This window comes from Lepidochelys olivacea, assembly GCF_965140295.1.
Source record: "Lepidochelys olivacea isolate rLepOli2 genome assembly, chromosome: 1".
NCBI classification, from domain to species: Eukaryota; Metazoa; Chordata; order Testudines; family Cheloniidae; genus Lepidochelys; species Lepidochelys olivacea.
In genome coordinates, this window is record NC_140411.1 from 30,210,389 (window position 1) to 30,230,545 (window position 20,157).

General features: G+C 42.8%; 1 protein-coding gene across 3 annotated transcripts in view; it reads right to left on the reverse strand.

Moving 5' to 3' along the window:
- MTMR2 (myotubularin related protein 2) overlaps window positions 1-20,157 on the reverse strand; it is an 81,469-nt gene that overhangs the window by 12,796 nt on the left and 48,516 nt on the right. For all 3 annotated transcript variants that reach the window (XM_084632239.1, XM_084632241.1, XM_084632240.1), the window contains exons 3-9: window positions 12,406-12,481; window positions 8,531-8,625; window positions 8,270-8,380; window positions 7,381-7,482; window positions 5,766-5,849; window positions 1,084-1,233; window positions 56-244 (exon numbers count right to left, since the gene is read on the reverse strand). In XM_084632239.1, coding sequence (XP_084488365.1) covers window positions 56-244; window positions 1,084-1,233; window positions 5,766-5,849; window positions 7,381-7,482; window positions 8,270-8,380; window positions 8,531-8,625; window positions 12,406-12,481 — 807 coding nt within the window. The remainder of the gene's footprint in view (window positions 1-55; window positions 245-1,083; window positions 1,234-5,765; window positions 5,850-7,380; window positions 7,483-8,269; window positions 8,381-8,530; window positions 8,626-12,405; window positions 12,482-20,157) is intronic.

A 20,157-nucleotide genomic window follows, 5' to 3' on the forward strand; every position in this document is an offset into this window, starting at 1 on the left:
CAGTAGGCTAGCTCTGAATGGCAACATCCTCTGCTGCTGAGAGAGCACATCTAACCTTATTGGCTACGGCATTAACGCTAGGCCTCGCGTCAAAGATGAAGATTTTATGGGACTGAGCATTGGAATCCATGATGGACTGAAGATACTTTTCATCCTCTTTGCTTCGCTTTCCACTCACTCCAACCATCGGCTGGCTACAGCGCGTGATCGTAGCTTGGCTTTCGGGATGAATCCATGACAAAACCTTTCACAATACACAGGAAAAAAATGGAGACAGGAATTCAGTAGGATAGTGAAATGATTGATCTGTAACTGATTCTGTTGGATCCATTCCTTGTATTTGGTTTGGTTCCAGAGGATTGGACCAAATTAAGTCGTGACTAAATTAAAGTGAAAGCACTGTCCTGTATTTTGTTCTTTAACTTCTGTACGTTCCCAAATCTGGACCCACTTACGAATGTAAGAATATGCTTAAACCTGGCTTTTAAATGTAGTACAGCTAATTCTCCTGTCATTCAGTTATGTGCTCAGTAAGACACACCCTTTTTCACGCATGCCCATTGTGCTGAATTTTGTTTTAATTTTCCCCATTTAAACTGTAAGCTCCTTTGGGCAGGGACTTATCTTTTTATATTCCTGTGAAGCAAATAGCATAATATTGGTTTGCTGCTGAAATAATAAAGGTAATGTTTATGGCATTCCTTATTTATAACCTGATGTTAATAAGAGTCTTCCTCAACCGTAATATAAGACTTCAGAAAAAAAGTATTCAGTTACCCCCCAAAAATCAGAAAAGGCAGAAAATTTTGAATTAAACGGGCTAATTTTGTATCCTAGAAAATTAAGTTGTATTGCAGTCTGGATTTAGTTCAATTTTCTTATCTTCTTAGCACTTCAGTTTAGTCTATGTCTCTTTCATGAAAATGCTGCCTTCAAACTCCTTGCAGAAGTCTTCCCGTTGCATTTATTATCCATCAACCATTTGGATTTGCTCCCTGGCATCCTTTGTCTGATCATTGCATTATTTATGGTACAAATGTCTTTATAAAACCACATTGACGTGTCTTCCTCTGTTATACTCACTGGTATGCGACCCCTTGATCTGAAAGATGCCACTCTCTTTAATTCTTCATCGGGAATATTCACGGGCACGACTAGAATGGCAGGGTATGTATCACACAGCTCGTAGCGCTCGTTTATCTTGGTTATTCTCCAGCTTTCATTGGGAATTCCCTGCATATGAAACAGTAGTTAAGAAAATCAACTACTACAGGGTCCCCAGCCCAAGGAAAGAGACCAGCGGACTTTGCCGTCACTTCTAAGAATTTAAATTCAAGGGCATATACAAGCGTGTCTGTATTAAGGAAGGAAACGTATGGCAGCAATGCCAGTTGTATGAAATGGCCAGTTATCTCTCTTGTCTTTGTGATGGGGTTGGTAAAGTGCTCCCCTGCAAGAGGGACAGTGATTTAGCTCATGGAGACCAAGCAGTGGAGAATATCAGTGAGGGTGGGTAAAACTACAAGACCCAAATCCACATCACACACGGAAAATACATTGTGAAACAGGTGAGGCAATGCTTTGACAGCAACTTTCTCCCTGCTCCCATTGTGGCCCCTAACGTAACTGGCTGCAGGAACAGAGCCCAGGACAGGAGCCGGCCAGCCCAAGCTTCTCTTCTTCTCTGTCACTCAGATCAACCTTGGATGGCACCCCAGTGATGCTCACAACAGGCACCCCTTTTTGGTGAGTGGGGATGGGAGCCACCAGACAAGGTGGAGGAGAGACCAGAAGGGAGAAGAGTCAGTAAAGCACATGGAAAAGAGAAGGGGGGAGCAGGGGGGAGACAGACAATGGAAAAAGGAGAGAGAAAATAAAGGAGCAATGTTAGTAACTGTGTCAGGACATGGTTCAGAGGACGTGGGATTCCCATCAACCAGTCCCCCATGCCAACTGGGACTTCTCATAAGGAACTGACAAGCTGTGGTTTAGGGTGTCCACACACCAATGCTGTTTTGACACAACTGTTTTGGTATGTGGCTGCACCCAGGAATTCTGGGATCCAGAAGCACTTTTTCCTATAGCACCCTGTGTAGCAGTTGTGGAACTAGTATGTAATAATCTAAGAATACTGAGACGGAAGAATTTTATGAACCCTGAAAGGGACCTGGTCAGCAAGGTGAGGTTACTGTATAACTATGGAGGGTTATTAGAATTTCCTGTATGATTGTACTGATCTAACTTGTACTGGGAGCAGTGGAATGTTTATTATATGCCTGTAATGCTTTAATTCAGTGGGGGCTGAGCAGGAAGTCAACACAATGGCTTCCCAGATGAGAACATCCTGATACACACTTGGAAGAGAATGAGGGAGGCTATGAGTTGCAAGGACCCTTCCTACCTCCTGTCTCTGTCTAGCTACATGCCTTGTTTTCCTAAAGTGGGACATTAGCAGATCAAAGGGCTATAAACAGTTACAAAGGGACTGGATTCCTGTGAAGGGAGGTGATTAAAGGACTGAGCAAGATTTAAAGTGACACTCCCTGAAGCAGGGAGCAGGTCAATGCGATTTGACAGGGAGACAAGCTGACATACAGAGAGGTATAGATGCCTGGAAGGGAGATGGTTTATCTTCTCCAGGTAGGCTCGCACCACTTGCAGTCCCTGAACTCAGGAGCATAAAGAGCCGCATCTGTGCAGAGTCCCTGCATGAGGGCACAGGGAGGAAAGCAACTTATGCCCCCTCCATTCAGGGACCAGACGCTATCTGCCTCATAGTATTGGCTCATGCTAATCTTTAATCTCTTGTTACTTACATTCACATCATCTAAACATGCAGCATATGGACTTTTATTCACCTGAATCACGCCCCCTGTTGGTCACATGGTGAAAATGCAGGCATTGAATTAGACCGGATGTGAAGGCCACAATCCCATAAAGCACATGTGCTTAAAGTTAAGCATAAGTACTTTCCACTGAAACCCAAACCACTAGTCTCATGCTTAAAGTTAAGCATGTGCTTAACTGCTTTACTGAATCAGAGTCTAATTGAGGGAAGATTCTACACTAAGCCTGATTTTGAATCGTTTTTCCGATCAATTCCTGTTTTCCCTTCCTAGGAAATGTTCCCTTTTAAAAATCTGTTCTCTTTCTCTACCTTTCTGCTTCTGGGCAAGCATTGATGCTCTTCCCTCTCCAGCACCGCTTCAAGTATCTTTTCCTATTTGTTTGTTCTGAAACCTGCATGCTGAGCTTCTACCACGCATCTAACCAGAGCATAGTATCATTCCAGCACACCTTCCTTGGGGAAGCATCACACATTTCGAGCTTCAGAACCCCTTGTAAGATTTTCCAATTGCTCCCCACCTTGTTTGAAACTTGAAAGCTTTACGTTATTCCCAAGTCATCTAGAAGCCTTTTGGGCTTAGCGGAATTTTATTCACTTGGCAGTTCTGTTTCATATTTTGCCAGTCAGCGTGTAATAAAAATCAGGGAGCGATTTCAGTTTGAAATTTAATTTGCCACATATGATCTCAATTACCAACTCAGACCCAAGCCTCTCTCAGGTCCTTTTGTTCTCTACACGTTGTTTATTATTCTCCGTCATTTTATGTGACTGATAATTTTTAATAAGTTACACGCTTCTCTCTTTCCTCAGGGACATTTACAGAGTAGTTTGGGGTTCACTTAGCAGATCCTTCCTCATCTCCAGGATCTCTATTGTAGCCATCTCCTCTAGACCATTTATGCAAATTTGAAGAGATCACATCACATCCATGGTTTCAAACACATCTGGCATTGGCAACCCTATCCTCCTCCAGAAGTCAGACCTTTTCTGAATGCCTGACAGCTGGCTTCTACTTGTTGCCCTCTACTCCCGCATCCAGAGAGAAAAGATCCACTTGGTCCGTGAGATGCCAATTAAGATGCAAGACCATGGGGTCCCTGTAGAATCAATGCACAGCTTGTGCCAAAACCAGCTCTCCCAGAATTTTTTTTTAAATCCATTCCAGAGGTTCTCTAGATAACACATACATTTTGCCTCTGTGATTTCTGTTCACACTTCATATGGTCACAGACAGGTAATCTCATTATCGAATTTGCTATATTATCCCAGTTTTGTTATAGTATGCACAAATCCCAGTACCATGCCAGGAACACAATACTGATTTATTAATGGACAGTTATTATTTTAACAAGAATATCATATTATTTACACATTATCCGATGCATTCAATAAGATTCAAGTAAAGATTCAAAACAAGGATCAGACACTTACTTATACAGACCCAGACAATGAGAACATCCAGAGTTACAAACAGCAATAAATAAATAGATCGAAATACCCCAAAGTTTGGCAAGGGACAAATACCCTCATGATTCAGGACCTAAGCAAACCTTTCATCACAGTCAGAATTCAGATCATGCCTTGTCTTCACTGCAAAACCCAAGTGTGTTTTTACACTGAGATAGCTAACTCGATGTAACATCCTAGAGGAGACAAGGCTTTGTAATTTTTACCTTAATGTAACTAGTCAAGGTAAACCCTAGGCTTGAGGGATGGGGTGGGGGGGAAGAAAGATGGTTGATCTCAATTACATATATACCTGTGCGTTGTCTCCCCTCTGATTTTACATTGAAAGAGCTATCTCAATGCAAATAACCCACTTTTCTTGCAGAGAAGACATAATCCTAGGCAGTATTTACACTAGGAAGAAGTTGGTAGGGTTCCCCCACCCTGCGCCCTGAATGTCTATACTGCAATTTTATAGCCTGGCAGCCCAAGCCCCGCAATCCCAAGTCAGCTGACCCAGGCCAGTATGGCCACACCATGGGTCTTTTATTGCAGTGTAGACGTACCCCTAGAGTTCGTTACCTCAAGTTAACTATTGCCAAGTAACTCAAAGTAGTTAACACCTTTGTAAAGGCCAGTTTGGATACACTCCAAATCTTTGTTCCAGGCTATGGACATTTGTACCTTACCCTGCCTAGGTTGATCCCTTAAAATAGCCCCCAAGACAATGTACAGTATATATTACAATATTTATATGGATTTTCTCCTTCCAACTTCCTACTTAAAACATTTTAAAAAAACTCTTTAAAGAAACATTTTTTATTTAAAAAGAAAAAAACCCTTAGGAAACTGTAAATGTCTAGAAAAAGGATTAAAACTAATTAAAGCATGATGGAAAAACCGTAACACCCATCATTAAATAGGGGCTGATCTACACTGAAAACTTACATTGGTATAGCTGTATCTCTTGGGGTGTGAAAAACCCTCTTACCCCTGGTGTAAACAGTGCTAGTTTGAGAAAAGAATTCTCCCATCGACCTAACAACTGCCTCTCGGGCAGGCGCATAAACTACAGTGATGGGAGAAACATGGTCGTGGTTTTAAGCGTAGACATACCCTAGAAAGTTCAATGGGCTTGTGCCTATACTAGCAAAATTAGCACTCATTTCAGCAGCTGCCAGCACCTCTGTAGCCGACAGTGTAGACAGAGGCCACAGGTGTTTTTACCACGTTATCAGGAAAATAGCAGCAACCTGAGTCCCCTTTACACTAATGTTTAAGGTGTTGTTACTGCCTGTGGGGCTGGACCTCTGCTGTCAGTTACTGAAATATGCTGACCACTGCCCTGACCCTGCAGACACTTCTGAGTTGGGTTCTTCCTCCTTACACACCATCAGTAATTCTATTCCAGCCAAGACCTTACCTTCCAGAGAATAACGTACAGGAGCAAGGATGTGAAACGAGCACCTACCTGTCTTCTGTACTCCAAAATAGGGTCATACACCTTCCAGCCATTTTCAGGGAAAACCTCTCTGTATTCAAATGCAAAAAGGGGCTGAGAGAAAGAACATTTACCATTAAATACTCAAAGTTCATTTTCCATGTTATCTGACATCTCAGATAATAACCGGTGACTCTTCTTTTGTTTCTACGACACTACTTTTCTTCAAGCCTTTGTAAAGTAATTGACACGCCCGCTCTACAGTGTAATTAACACACCAACGTACATTCCTCCATGTTCATTATCACACTGATCTATTACCTCCTACATCACAGGGACAAAAGGTGTTTATTATTAAAAGAAAATGACTTGTGTGGCAAGAAGGCTCCTCTCACACATTATGTAGAAGTGCATCCTTTACTAAAGCAACAACTGCATGGTCATCACATCCTTGAACGGACCAGCTGGACCAGCTGTTCTGCAGATGCGAGAGTAGTCAGCCAAATATTGACTGTGAACCTCTGACAGATTTCATTGTATCCGGAACATTTTGCTCCATTACAAGCATGTGAGCATCAGTGAGAAAAGTCCCCACCCAGGCTTCTCAAATAATTGTACAGTGACACAGAGGAGTTGCATTTCCTTTACACATGAAGAATATACTATATTTCAGTTTCAAAATATGGCATGATCCTGCAACTTCTTGCAAGTGGACGCAGCAATCTGTCTGCACAGAGCCCCGCTGAAATAAGTAGGTCCCACTCAAGTGTGGCACAGGGGAGTTCTCTCACTGATACTCACATCAGTGGGTCTCCACAATGCAGGCACAGAATGAACATGCACACAAAGTTGCAGGATTGGGGAATTTATGAAATTTGCTCAAACAATTTCATGTAAAATGTGACAAACTGCTGCTCTAACTGCCATGAAATCAATGAAAAGACTCCCATTGACTTTAGTAGAGCAGGCTTTGAGGCCGTACGGGCATTTAATAACTATTAATAAATAATAATAATAATAATTTACACTTAAAGAATACTTCCCATTTAACATCGCATTGCTTTACAGATATTAATTAATAAAGTCTCAGCACTCCTGGGGAGTAAGCAATTTATTATTATTTTAGAAATGGGAAAATGAGACAAAAAAGTGACTTGCCCAAGATCATCTTGGAAGTCTGTGACAGATACAGGAACAGAATCCAATCTCGGGTCTCTTGCTCTTGGGCTTTAATCACTAAACCAGACCGCCTGTCGTTTCAACACACCTAGAATTCCAGAAGACCTCGATCTAAGCAGCATTTTGTCCACATAGGGTACGTCTACACTGCAATTAAAAACCTGCGGCAGGCCTGTGCCAACTGACTCGGGCTAAGGGGCTGTTGAACTGCACTGTAGATGTTCAGGTTCTAGGACCCTGAGAGATGGGAGGGTCCCAGAGCTCTGGCTGCAGCCCAAGCGTCTACGCTGCAATTAAACACCCTCTTAGCCTGAGCCCCTTAGCCCAAGTCAGCTGGCACAGTGTAGACATACCCAGAAAGGATTTAATATCAGCATTTCTCCTCTCACAAATAAAATCGCCCCATAAAAATAGTGCTGTGCACCAACAATCTGCATCTTCTGGTAACAGCAGGAGAAATACCTACCAAATTATTGGATACTGGAAAAGCGTATTTCATTAAGTTCTCAAATATGGATCGCCTAGTTCGTCCCTCAGGTTTATGAGCAAACCGTAAGTTTCGAATGTCCTAGAAGAGGATATAAATGGAGACTGTGACATCACCTCTTTGCCTCTTCCCTGCTCCACATCTCTGGATTATGATTTCTAACAAAGGGAAGCTTTGAACAATGGACTGAGGCCCCCCAATCTTTTGGGTGATGCAGAGAGACTTATTGCAAGCTAGCAGATTTAACATCACTGCTGTTATCTTGGTCTACAAACTCTGAAATCAACTGTGATGTATATGATGTACTTTAACCATTTAATAACTCTCTTCCCTTTTTTTATATTAATAAACCTTTAGTTTACTAAAGGATTGGCTACCAGTGTGGTTTTTGATAGGATCTGAAGTATATTTTGACCTGGGGTGGGTGTCTGGTTCTTTGGACTAGATGAACCAAACATGTGATTTCTGGTTTTAGTAATCATTTATCACAGAAGTCTGGTTAGTCTTGGTGGTGCATAAGGGGCTAGAGGGCCTGAAGGGAACTGTCTGTGGCTCCATAATAACTAGTATAGTATTTTGGAAGCATACATTTGTCACTGGCTTGCTGAAATTTTATTATAGAGTGTACCACCAGTTTGGGGAACAAGCCCTGTTTTCTGGCAATCTGAGCTTAGCACGCTTAGCTGTGTCCCATACCAGGCAGCGGGACACCCTCTTTAAAAAGGGTTTCAGAGTAGCAGCCGTGTTAGTCTGTATTCGCAAAAAGAAAAGGAGTACTAGTGGCACCTTAGAGACTAACCAATTTATTTGAGCATAAGCTTTCGTGAGCTACAGCTCACTTCGAAATCTTCTCCCCAGGACCACTTACCTTGCATACAATCTCCAGCCCATACGAATTCTCACCACGGCTGGAAGCACCCCCAATTTTCTCCACTCTGTTGATCACACCTAAAGAAGCATCTAGGACAAACGGTGGGTCCTGGAGACAGTTAAAATTTATTAGTTTAAAAGGAAAAAACAAATAAACCAACCACCAAAACATATAACTGCTATTTTTACAGTCATAACGGCAGGTCCAGCGCTTCAGAACATACAGAAGACAAAGGAATCAAATGGTTACAAAGCTTACCCTTTCCATGCTTTTGAAATATAGCCTGTAGTTTGTAACAGTCAGGGTTCCTCTTACAGCTCCAGTGAATGGGCAGATGTAAGTCACATCTTTGGCTAATAAGTGAAAGAAAGAGAAACGCAGCTAGTGCAAGTTTAAGGTTAATCTATGGGAGCAAAAACCTAATAGCAGTAACTTACATTTACAGTTTTGCCACTTTTACTCACATGGGCAGTCCCACTGAAATCAATGGCACTCCTTGCATGAGCAAGTGCTTCCAGGTATGATCAAGGGTTGCACAATCCTGCCCAGATTTATGAGTGCAATTTCCATTACAGTTATAAAATAAGGGTTCAAAGTAAAGGCTATTTGTGCTCTGGTATGAAACTGAACCTGCCTACAAATACCACCATGTAAGCACATCTCTAGGTTACACACATTGCTTTCAATATCACTGTCTAGTCAATACTTATCCAGAAATAAGGTAGAAGTTTGCAAAGGAAAGAGTCTCTAAGTTTTTGCAAAAATCATGCACCACACTAACACAAACACTGTGGAACAACTGTGCAATTTTAAGAGACATTTGTTTTATTACTAGCATGCAAAAAAAAATATCAATCCTTTGATCTTTGTATGGGTGCATATGATGAGATGGATGAAATGTGTTGTAAATTCTATAACTAGAAAAAAGAGGGGGGGGGGAATAAAACAGTTCACAAAGAGAAGAAACCAGAAGTTACATATGGCTACACAGTTGATTCATAAAAAAAAAAAAAAAAGATTACTATTAAAGTTTATTAAACTTTAAAAACTTTAAAAACGTTATTAAACTATTAAAGTTTATTAAACACCCTAATCAGGACTGGGGCCCCCGTTGTGTTGGAATGACACAAACATAGAAAAGAGACCATCACTGCCCTGAAGGGCAAATAGCTAATGTTGTGTAAAAATCAGCATGAAACTAAACATTGATCCTGGTCAGTGCTGTGATACCAATTCAGATATCGTCATAAATGCAAGAAGCCACTTTTCCCGCGGCTGCTTTTCGCATGCGTAGGTCCTGATCCTTCAATTAACTCTGAGACAGTGAACTTCTGCATTTGATTGGTACAAATCATCATAGCTCCATTGGCTTCAATTTACCCAGCTGTGGATCTGACTGAAGGAGTTTATTTGCCAACTGCCAACGATTTTAATCTTTAATTCAGCAATAAAGTCAATCTGCCACAAACGATTATTTTTTGGTTTGAGTGATGATGACTCAAAACAGTCCCCTTCTGAAAAGGCGGTCAATGCTTCTCATTCATTCTAGGCAAGCGGTGCTGCTGGCTCTCTACTGGGAACACTTCCCGTAGCAACCCTTCTGTTTCTTGTCAGTTAAAAATGCCAACAGTCAAGTGGCTTTTTACCCGCCCCCCCACCTTCAGTCATTGCCACGCTACGTCTCGTGTCACTAAAACACTCTGCAGGCTCTGTGCAACAGCACTGGCTTGCAGCACTCTGCAATGAGAGGTACCAGCACTCCTTCACCATCAGAGGCACAAACAATCTTTTCAGAAAAGGCTTATTGACTACAGCTGCCAAATCCAAGCAGTTTGCAAAGAACAGACCTCCTTTAGAAACTCCAGCTTCAAAACCCTACTGGACCCATTTGTCACGGCATGTGACTCCCAGTGAAGTCAGTGGGAGAGCTTGCCTGGCAGTCTGGCAACAGAGCGTGGCTGCCACGTGGGGATCACTGGGTTCCCCAGGGTGCCTGTGTTGGATGCCGGGTGGAATAAGTGCATTCAGCTCAAAGATCGATGGGGCAGGACAGGGGTGTGGTCTCAAGCAGTCTGTGTTGCTCATTACTGACCCCTTAAGCCAAGTCAGAAATTACATTGATAAGTTCCTATACTGACAGGCTAGACCAAAGGTGGGCAAACTACGGCCCGCGGGACCCTCCTGCCCAGCCCCTGAGCTCCTGGCCCAGGAGGCTTGCCCCCAGCCCCTCCCCCGCTGTTCCCCCTTCCCCGCAGCCTCAGTGTGCCACGCTGCCAGCACAACGCTCTGGGCGGCCGGGCAGCGCAGCTGCAGAGCCACGGCCTGACCCGGTGCTCTGGGCGGAGCGGCTGTAACGCCACCAGCCACCGGTGCCCCAGGCAGCGCGGTAAGGGAGGAGTGGGGGTTGGATAGAGGGCAGAGGAGTTCAGGGGCTGTGGTCAGGGGTCGGCGGTGTGGATAGGGGTCAGGGTGGTCAGAGAGTGGGGAGCAGGGGGGTTGGATGGGGCAGAGGTCGGGGAGGGGCAGTCGGGAATGAGAGGGGGGATTGGATGGGGCAGCAGGGGTCAGTCAGGGGTGGGGAGTCCGGGAGTGGTCAGGGGACAGGGAGCGGGGCGGGTTGGATGGGGCAGGAGTCCCAAGGGAGCCATCGGGGGCAAGAAGCAGGGGGGTCTGATAGGAGGCGGTGGCTGGGCCACGCCTGGCTGTTTGGGGAGACACAGTCTCCCCTAACTGGTCCTCCATACAATTTTGGAAACCCGATGTGGCCCTCAGGCCAAAAAGTTTGCCCGCCCCTGGGCAAGACAAAGTCCTGATTGGTTACTTGAGGGTTCTTGGAGAGGGTGGAAGCGGGGGTTGGAGTAAACGAGGGAGCAGAGAAATTTTTGTGGGAAAAAATTGTTGAAAATTGCAACCTGTTTTCTCACTGAAACTCTGATCAACCATTTTGTTAAATTTGCAAATTTTGAATACTTTTGGCCAGTTCTAATTAAAATAATAAATACTTAGTTCTTACAGAGTGTTTTTCAACTACAGATCCCAAAGGCATTTTACAAAAAAAGAGGAAATATTTGAAACCAAATAATAGGGAGGAAAAAAAGCATCTCGGTATAAAATAGTGAAGCGAATCTAAACCATTTACAGGGCAAAAAACATTTTCAAAAATAAAATCTACCCCTATAGAAAACTTCTATACAATGGAATAGGAATGAAACCTATAGGGGTCTACAGAAAGGACTCAAACTCAATAGCACTGAATGGAAAAAGGTATCTCAGCTATGGAATCCTGTAGATTGGTTTAAAAATTCTGTAATTCCCTATTATAACCTTTAGCACATGCCATCTTTCTGTATTTTGTTTTTAGTATCTATATACTCTGCAGTATATTTTACAAACAGATACAAATACTAGTGACTCTATATTTAAATGGCTCCCTAGGAGCTCTCCAGAGCATGTCTACTCAGCCAAGAAATCGGAGCAGTTGTCCTTAGATTTCCTAGGAAATGTCTGCAACCCCTCAATAGCTGAAGATATTTAACAACTACCCACATGTGAGAAATAACATGCACCCATGGGGGAACACGCTGGTTTAAATGTCAGTCTCCAGCCACTGTTTATTACTGAACGTTTGGAGTTTTTTGGGGAAGGACATGAACTTTTCAGCAACGATCTATTCTTCCAAGACTACATAAGGTCATTTTTTAGGGGAAGGGAATGGAGGCAAGGGAAAAGACCAGCATGGCAGGTCAACTATCCATGCTGTTATTTATGAGATGTCCCATTTTAGAACCCCCGAGACAAAACAAAGCATGCGAGGTTTGGTTAGAATTTCATTCCATGGAATTCATCAGCAAACCTACTGTGCTCAATCACATCAAAGAGCCTGAATGAAAAAAGCCAGAACAAAACCAAACCCAAGAACCCTAAGATCGCAAACTTTCCAGTTGTCTCAGTAAAAGGAAACACAGACAGGTCTAGACACCGACTTGCAGGACAAATTTGAGTACTAGGCACACTGTAGTTAGTTAGCCTTGCCCATGCCTGTGGCTGACAATGACTCCATTCAACACATACTAGGGATTATGGAAATTCGGTCTAATCAATAAAAAAAAGCAATTAGAGCCATGCTCACATACCCATGTCTTTAATGGTTTCTCCTGGCAACAAAGGAGGTTCTTCCATTTCAGCCAATTTATTAGACTCCCTCAGGACCTACACAAAAATACCCCAGAAAAAAAATGAATTAAATTAAATGTTCATATATCAAAAGTACTTACCCTTTTGATGTAATGCAATTGGTCAATAATATCAACAGTAATAAACCCTCAGCACTCTGATAGGACCTTCCACCTGGAGATCTCAAGGTGCTTCACAAATATGAACTGAGTAAGCCTCATGAGATTCCTATGGTAACTATGATTATCCTCACTGTATAAAAGAACTGAGGCACAGAGATTAATGGTGGGATTTTACAAAGTACCTAAGTGACTTGGGAGCACATGCTCCACTTTCAATAGGGCTTGTGTTTCTAAGTCACTTAGGCACTTTTGAAAATCCCACCCCAAGTTATTATTATTTATTTGTATTGTCATAGTGCCTAGGAGTCATAGTCCTGCACCAGGACCCCCATTTTGCTAGGCACTGTTCAAAAAGACACAGAACAAAAAGATATTCTTTAACCCAGAGTTTACAGTATAAGATATGAGACCACAGACACACCAACAGGGGAGTGCAAGAAAACAATGAGACAATACTGGTCAATGTAACAGGCAGTGCTCATGGCTCACCAGCTGCCTAACTGCTGTCAATTTTTTGGTAGGCATCATGGCAAAGGTGGGTTTTGACCAAGTAACTTGACCAAGTCATACACCAGGTCAAAGTCCGAGTTTGCAACTCCCAGTCCTTGCTATGTCAGGGGGTTGGAGCCCAGGAGTGAAGGGCAGAGAACCATCTATGTTATCTTTATGCCACCTGGGGGTTCCCCCTGCACAGGAGAATCCCCACTCCAACTCTCCATCCTCTTGGGCACAGTGGGAGCCGCACAAAGGGACCAGAGTGAGAGCTCAGGTCCTGGCCCAACATTCCTTAATTACTTTCTAGCAGATGTGGGGTGTGCATGCTTTTGACCATTTCCCTTTCAACAAAAAAGGACACTTGGTTCCGTGTGATGTCACCATCACGCACTGATGCCTGTGGCATCTGAACCAGGACAGATCTTGTCATCTGAAAAGTTTTGTTAAGACAACATGCATTAAAGCTCACTACTGCAGATTGAGGGGTGGTTGATGTGTCTGTGCAACCCCAAGTAAACTTTAGCACAAGTTAGATCCATTAGCAGGCAGGAGGACTGTTAAAGTTAATGAGCAGCCATACTGAAAGTGGCACGAAAGAGTGGGTGGAAACATTTACATTCCCTTTTCTGGAAAATAATTTTCTTGCTATTGGTGATCAGATAGGAAAAGTACAACAGTACCAAGTTATCTGCTTTAGAGATATCTGATAGATACTAGCTGTCTACAGATGCCAGTTTTCCACCTTTTAAATACACTTTTAGAAGGGCTTATTTATCAAGACGACCTGCTAGTGCAGAATTTCCTTTTCCTTGCTCAAGTCACAGTTTTGACAGCCCCAGTGCCTACCCATTCATTACCCTCCTCTCTCCTGGTCCTGCTCCCTTTTGTGCATTCCACTTAAAAACCTCTTTTTAGTTCCTGAGTAGTAGTCTTCATATCACTCAACTCCATACTGAGTGTTCCAGCAGCAGAGAGAAACCCCCCCCTCTGAAGTGTGACCAAGCACTTCAGAAATCTCGACCCACTCCTGTTTCCCTTGCACATCTAGTGGGCCCAGTTCAGAAATGATTTAAGCGGTGGTGATTGTGACAAAAATTGTGTTTAAGCTAACTCCTCCCCCCCCCCCATCTGTTTTTCATGCCACCACCCTGCTCCTCCTGGTGTATATGTTACATCAAATCAAACCCTTTACCAACATGTGATTTCCACCACCATTTATTTCATCTATAAACATGATCAAATGGACCAAATTATTTTCTTAAACTGATTTCATTCCAGTCCAATGCTATCGACTTCAATGGAGTCGCTTCTAATTTATACTGGTGTAAGTGGGAGCAGAATTAGAACTCCCACTGAAGACAATGGGCATAAGTCTACAAGAAATGCCTGATCTGGGTCAGCGTGATCTGGGTCACTTATTACAAATGCCTTGTCACACTTAAAAGTTTTGCTGTTTTAGCTACACCAGCATAGTTAAAGTGGAAGCCTCTCCCCTCCCCCAGTGTAGACACAGGCATATCGATATTCTGGTTCAACTAACGCGAAATGAACGATACCAGGATAAAGCACCTTACACTGGTATAACTGCCTCTACAAAGGGAGCTTATCTACAAATGCCTATGCTGGTACAGCCCCCTAGTGGAGACAGTCCAGCATAGCTAATCCATCTCCCTGAATGACAGAGACAAGGTAGGTGAGGTAATATCTTTTACTGGACCAACTTCTGTTGGTGAGAGAGACAAGCATGGCTCCGTATGGGTATCTTTATTCAGGAAATATCTGGAGTATGAGCTTACCCTCAGAAGTACTGCATTTTGTTTTGATATGTGGTTACACTCAGAACTGCAAGCTTGTCTCTCTGACCAACAGAAGTTGGTCCAATATAAGATATTACCTACCCACCTTGTGTCTCTAATATCCTGGGACCAATATGGTTACAACAACACCACATATCAGCTACACTGACAAGAGAGAGACACGCACACATAGCAAGTGGGGACGGGATAAGGCAGGAGGAAGACTTTTGTTTGTTTGTTCAAACAGAAAAGAGAAAGAGCTGTTTTTATTTGAGATCAGGAAATCCCTGCAAAGGCAATTCAACAAGCCTGCCTGTAATTGTGCTCTGGAACCTCACAAGTCTGTGGTCAACTTTCATGTAGGATCAGCCAATGGCAGAACTTCAGGAAAAATAACTTTCCTGCATTCTGCAAAATAACACCCAGAAAAAAAAGTATGTTCCAGGATTTTCTGAGAAGAGATTTACGCATGCAAGAAAAGACTAACAAAATCAAAGACTTCTTGGGAAAGAGGCAATTTTTTTTAAAATGCATTAGAATGAGGCTGTGAAAAAAATATGCAGCACTGTCTTTATTACCAGCCAACTCAGCAAGTGCAAAAGTAAAGAAATGCAACTTGGGTCCTATTATTATGTCCAATTCTGCTCTCGGTCACACCAGAGAAAACCTGCAATAACTTCACTGAAGTCAATGGGTTGACTCTGCATTTACTCCAGCGTGACAGAGCAGCTTTGGGCCAATTATTCTTTATAATTTCGGTATTAATTGACAACTTCATCACGGGAGAACATCATTACAACACAGATCACCACACGTGTACAAAACATTATGCAAAACACAGGAAAAGCTCCCCACCCCCAAACAGTTGGCAATTTAAGGGTTTGATGCTTTTAACACTTCTGCCAGAGGCAGTGCTACTATCCGATGAAGTGAACTGTAGCTCACGAAAGCTTATGCTCAAATAAATTTGTTAGTCTCTAAGGTGCCACAAGTCCTCCTTTTCTTTATTCTCCCATTGACATTAACAGGACAGTGCCCAGTAGTAAGAATGAGCAGTACTGGGCCGTAATACAGGCAAACCAAACATGAAGCTGGGGAGAGCATTTCTCAACCCCACACTCATAGAGGAATTGACAATGAGCTCCATGTAAGGAGATCACCCCAAAAAAGTGGATTCTAAACAGGATATTGATGGAGAAAAAGGAAGAGGGCTTAGTACACAGGAAAAAGGAAAGCCTGCCCCAACCATTGGGGCAGAAAGCAGTTACGAAGCTGGCAGTAGGAGGAGACAAAGGGAGGAAATCTCAGTTGTTTATACACATAATTTTTTTGTGTTGTTTCTACCTGACTTCAGAGCAGCAAAATCTGCACAGTAAATCATCAAGAAATGAAACCCAAGGCCACATGGTCTAATCTGGCCTGTGCACTTGAGTCCTGACTCCAACCGTCATCTCCTTGTGTTACACAACTTAAGGGGAGGTTACAGGTTCCCATGTGAAACTGCTATTTAATGGCTACTGCAACATTATGGTCAGGATTAACAGCCTCCTTTTACAAAGCTAAACTTGACCTTTTTGTCGGTTTTCCCATCCAGCTAATCCCCTCCTCACTAAGCCCCCACCGAAAAGGTTTTAAACAACAACAACAAAACACACACCAAAAAGGACCAAAATGGTGGCACTAACATGGCATTTGCAAACCATCACTCTGTTCGCTGTGCTTATACATTATACCCATTTCCCCCACCCTGTGGCTGCCAGTCTCAGTTGGCCCTCAGAATACCAGAACAGACATTATAAATAGTAATAATCCCTTTTGCATTCCCAATCTCTAAACTCTCACCCATTCGTTTTTCAGAGCTCCCTGTCAATTTTACATTGCTCAATGGCCTGTCACTGACAGCTGGGACAGTGTGTGTGGGGGGGAGGGGAAGAGGGTGAGCAGAGAAGGGAGTGGGCTAAAAATGGATTTAAAAAAATTAATCTTCCAGTTAACAATTTATTTGCTGATAAAACATCCATGGATTCAAAATCTAGTATCAAAAGGCCAGTAACCCTTTAAGCTCCCTCAGTAAACTTGTTATCTAATTAACTACTTTAATGGGTTATGCAAGGAAATCATATTTCTGATTATTACAGCCAAAATGGTTTTGAAAAAAAAATGCAGTTCTTCTGAGCGTAAGTGCGTACTTCAATTCTGTCCTGAATAAAGATCCCTCCCTGAATCTGGGCCTTATATCATAAGCTGTTAGGACAGGGACGGTCTCTTACTGTGTGTCTGTGCAGCACCTGGCAACACAGGGACCCAATTTTCTGGATACTACCGTAAAGTACATAATGAGAGAGAGCTTTCTTTTTGCATGTGATGTTCTTTAACCCCCCAGAACGTAAAAAGCAACAATGCTCTTATACCAAGAATCTAAAGACACTCTCTCCTGACAGAGTCTAAGGCTTCTGTGACCTTAAGAGCCCCTGTATGCCAACTGACAAGGGCGCACCGAACACACTGTTGTCAGGATATCTAGCCAAACAATGTCTTGTAAGGTAGCATATAAAAACTGGTGACATGCTGGTCACAAATATCACTGTGGGATGCATGTACGGGTTGTGTATATAGAGTTGTGTACGTGGACTGGAAATACATTTTGAACGCAGCTGAGAAACAAGCCTGCCCTAGACAAAGGAATGTGGATTTACCTGCCCACATGGATCAAGCTGACAGACGGATGAGAAAATAGCATGGCTTGATTACAAGCGAAGGACAATGAACATATATTTGCATCTAAGGTAAACACTGTGGTCAAGCTAATTGAGAAAGCAAACTGACCAGAGGATGAAGGAGGGCCTGGGCGCCTACACCCCGAAGAACAAGCAGCAGGGAAGAGGAACTTTGTCTGGATTTACCCATCAAAGAACACATTTCAAAGATTTTCTGGACTATAAAAGGGAAGAAAGGGGACTCCTTTGTTACCCATCACTTAAGGGACAAAAGGGGCTGTGCTCTTGGAATCCGTGACAGGAGGATCCCCCAACCATGTGGGTTGCGGACGCTGAAAAATGACTGTAGGTGCAAAATTGCCTGAGACCAGGATTGTAATCTGTTAAATTTTAGACACTAGGAAGCATGTTTTATACATAACTATTTTCTGTTTCTATTCTCTCTGCTTAGTATCACTTAGTTTGCTGGTCTTTATTAATAATCTTATTCTTGTTTTATAATAAATCCATCTCAGTGCTATTACATTAAAGTAAGGTGTGCATCCTCTGGCGTGTAGCCTGCGTCTTTGGAGTCAGCGGACTTGGCAATTTCTATGATAGGGCTGCAGAGGAATGCTCTTTCAGGGTGTTCAGGAACTGGGGTTCACCTGCAAGACAAGGTTAAGACTGACAGAGTCTCAAGGGGTTTGCTGGGGCAGTGGACAGACTGGTGTGACAGGGAGCTGACACACAGAGTTTAAGCTCCAGCAAAGCTCTCTCTTGCTGAGGCAGGAGGTAACACAGGGGCTTACAGTTCTGGACACCGAAAGAGAGTATCACAGCCTCCTCCCCTATCTTCCTCCTTGATCTATCTGCTACCTTTGCACAAAGTTAGTCTCTCCTCCTGAATTTACTGTTCTCCACTGCCTTGTGTAGCTTGTCCATGGCATTTAATCTTTCGAGTGAAACTCCATATGACAATGTTACCACAGTGTATGTATTAAAATCTATTCTTAGCTCAGAATACTGTAAAATGGGTATTAAAGGATCTCGGGGGGGGGGAGAGGAGGAGGAAGTGGGAGTCTCCTTGCCTTCGCTACAATAAATACCAGAGGCCCAATTCTGCACCATTGAAGTCAGCGAGAGCTCTTCACTCGCTCAAATGGTTGCAAAATCAAGCCCTGGATGCTTATTTAAGAACAAAATAATTGATCACTGGTGCATTAATTTCTCCACTAATCAAAACATTTCCTACAGAGACAGAGCAGATTTTGAGGGCATTGTTTTTCTGGAATTTTGCTAGCAAGATGCTTCTGTTTCCTTAATGCTAAATTAGATCAACAATAAAACAGTAATTACGTTTACTAGATAAATCCCACAGTGCTCTGCAAATATTGTACATCTTCGAAGAGATTTTCAGCTGTCATTTAGGACTATTTCAACAGCACTTTGGAAGGATTTTTGTGCTATGTTTCTTACTGAAAATGTAATAAATTATAAACTGAGTGAGTAAATGGGCTTTTGTTGATTACTTTAGAATCACTGGGGATACCATGATCAGACTATCTATGGAGCATAATGGCAGGACAACTGCAGGACTGAGCCATAGGGCCTTTTCTGGGGATTAATGACCAGATGGGCTGAATACAACCATTCAGCCCAGCATGTCATTAATCCCAGGGAAATGCCTGTGTCTTAATCTTTTGGCTGTTACAAGTGAAAATGGAAATTGAACAAAACACCAAAGGCATATGGATCACTTCAAAATGGTACATCCAAGGGATCCAACATTCTGTACAATGGCCAATCCACCCACAGGAATTATCTCACAGCGTTCCATTCAGTTTAGAACAGAACATCAGGCTGAAGACAGTCTCTCAACCTGCTTTAAGATAACAAAACTCTCATTCCAATTATAATTAAGCCAGAGAATATTAGGCTGTGCCTTTCTCTGTTCTGGAGGACCACCATCTGATAAAATGTACAATGCAAGTGCCTTCCAGTGATAGCTTTCCAAGCCTTGAACGAACACAAGCAAGCAAGCAAAGTAAATAAAATTCACCCTCTGTTGCATCTTGTATGTTTCATGTAAGCATAACAAGGCTTGAAAAATCCACTTACCTACTTGCCACTGGCTTGGAGAGCTTTAAAAAGGTTTATGGCCAAAAGATTAGGTCCTTTTTAAATAACGAAGGCCACCAAGGAAATGAAGATGGTTTCCAGTGGAGGGGAACATAGTTTCACAGCAGTATTTTCCTGGTTTATTTTTGTTTTGTTTTTCTTGACTAACCTCTCCACCAACCCCCACAGTCCCAGCTGTGCAGGGCACTTCAGTCATTTCTTGGGCTGTAGTAATTTCTGGGCCCTTCAAAATGACATGTGAATGTGAACTGAGGGTTAGAAATTCAAAGGAATTCATTGTTGAGGGCCACCAAATGGGAGCTGAATGGTCTCCTGTTTCTCTCCAAGTTTATGGGGCTTGGTGCCTCCAAAAATTGTCTCAACAGCCTCCTACGGCAAGCCATCACCTACTCAACACGTCAGCCTTCCCTGGCACAGAATATCACAGAAAATACCTATTCAAACAAGTCCAAGATTTTTAA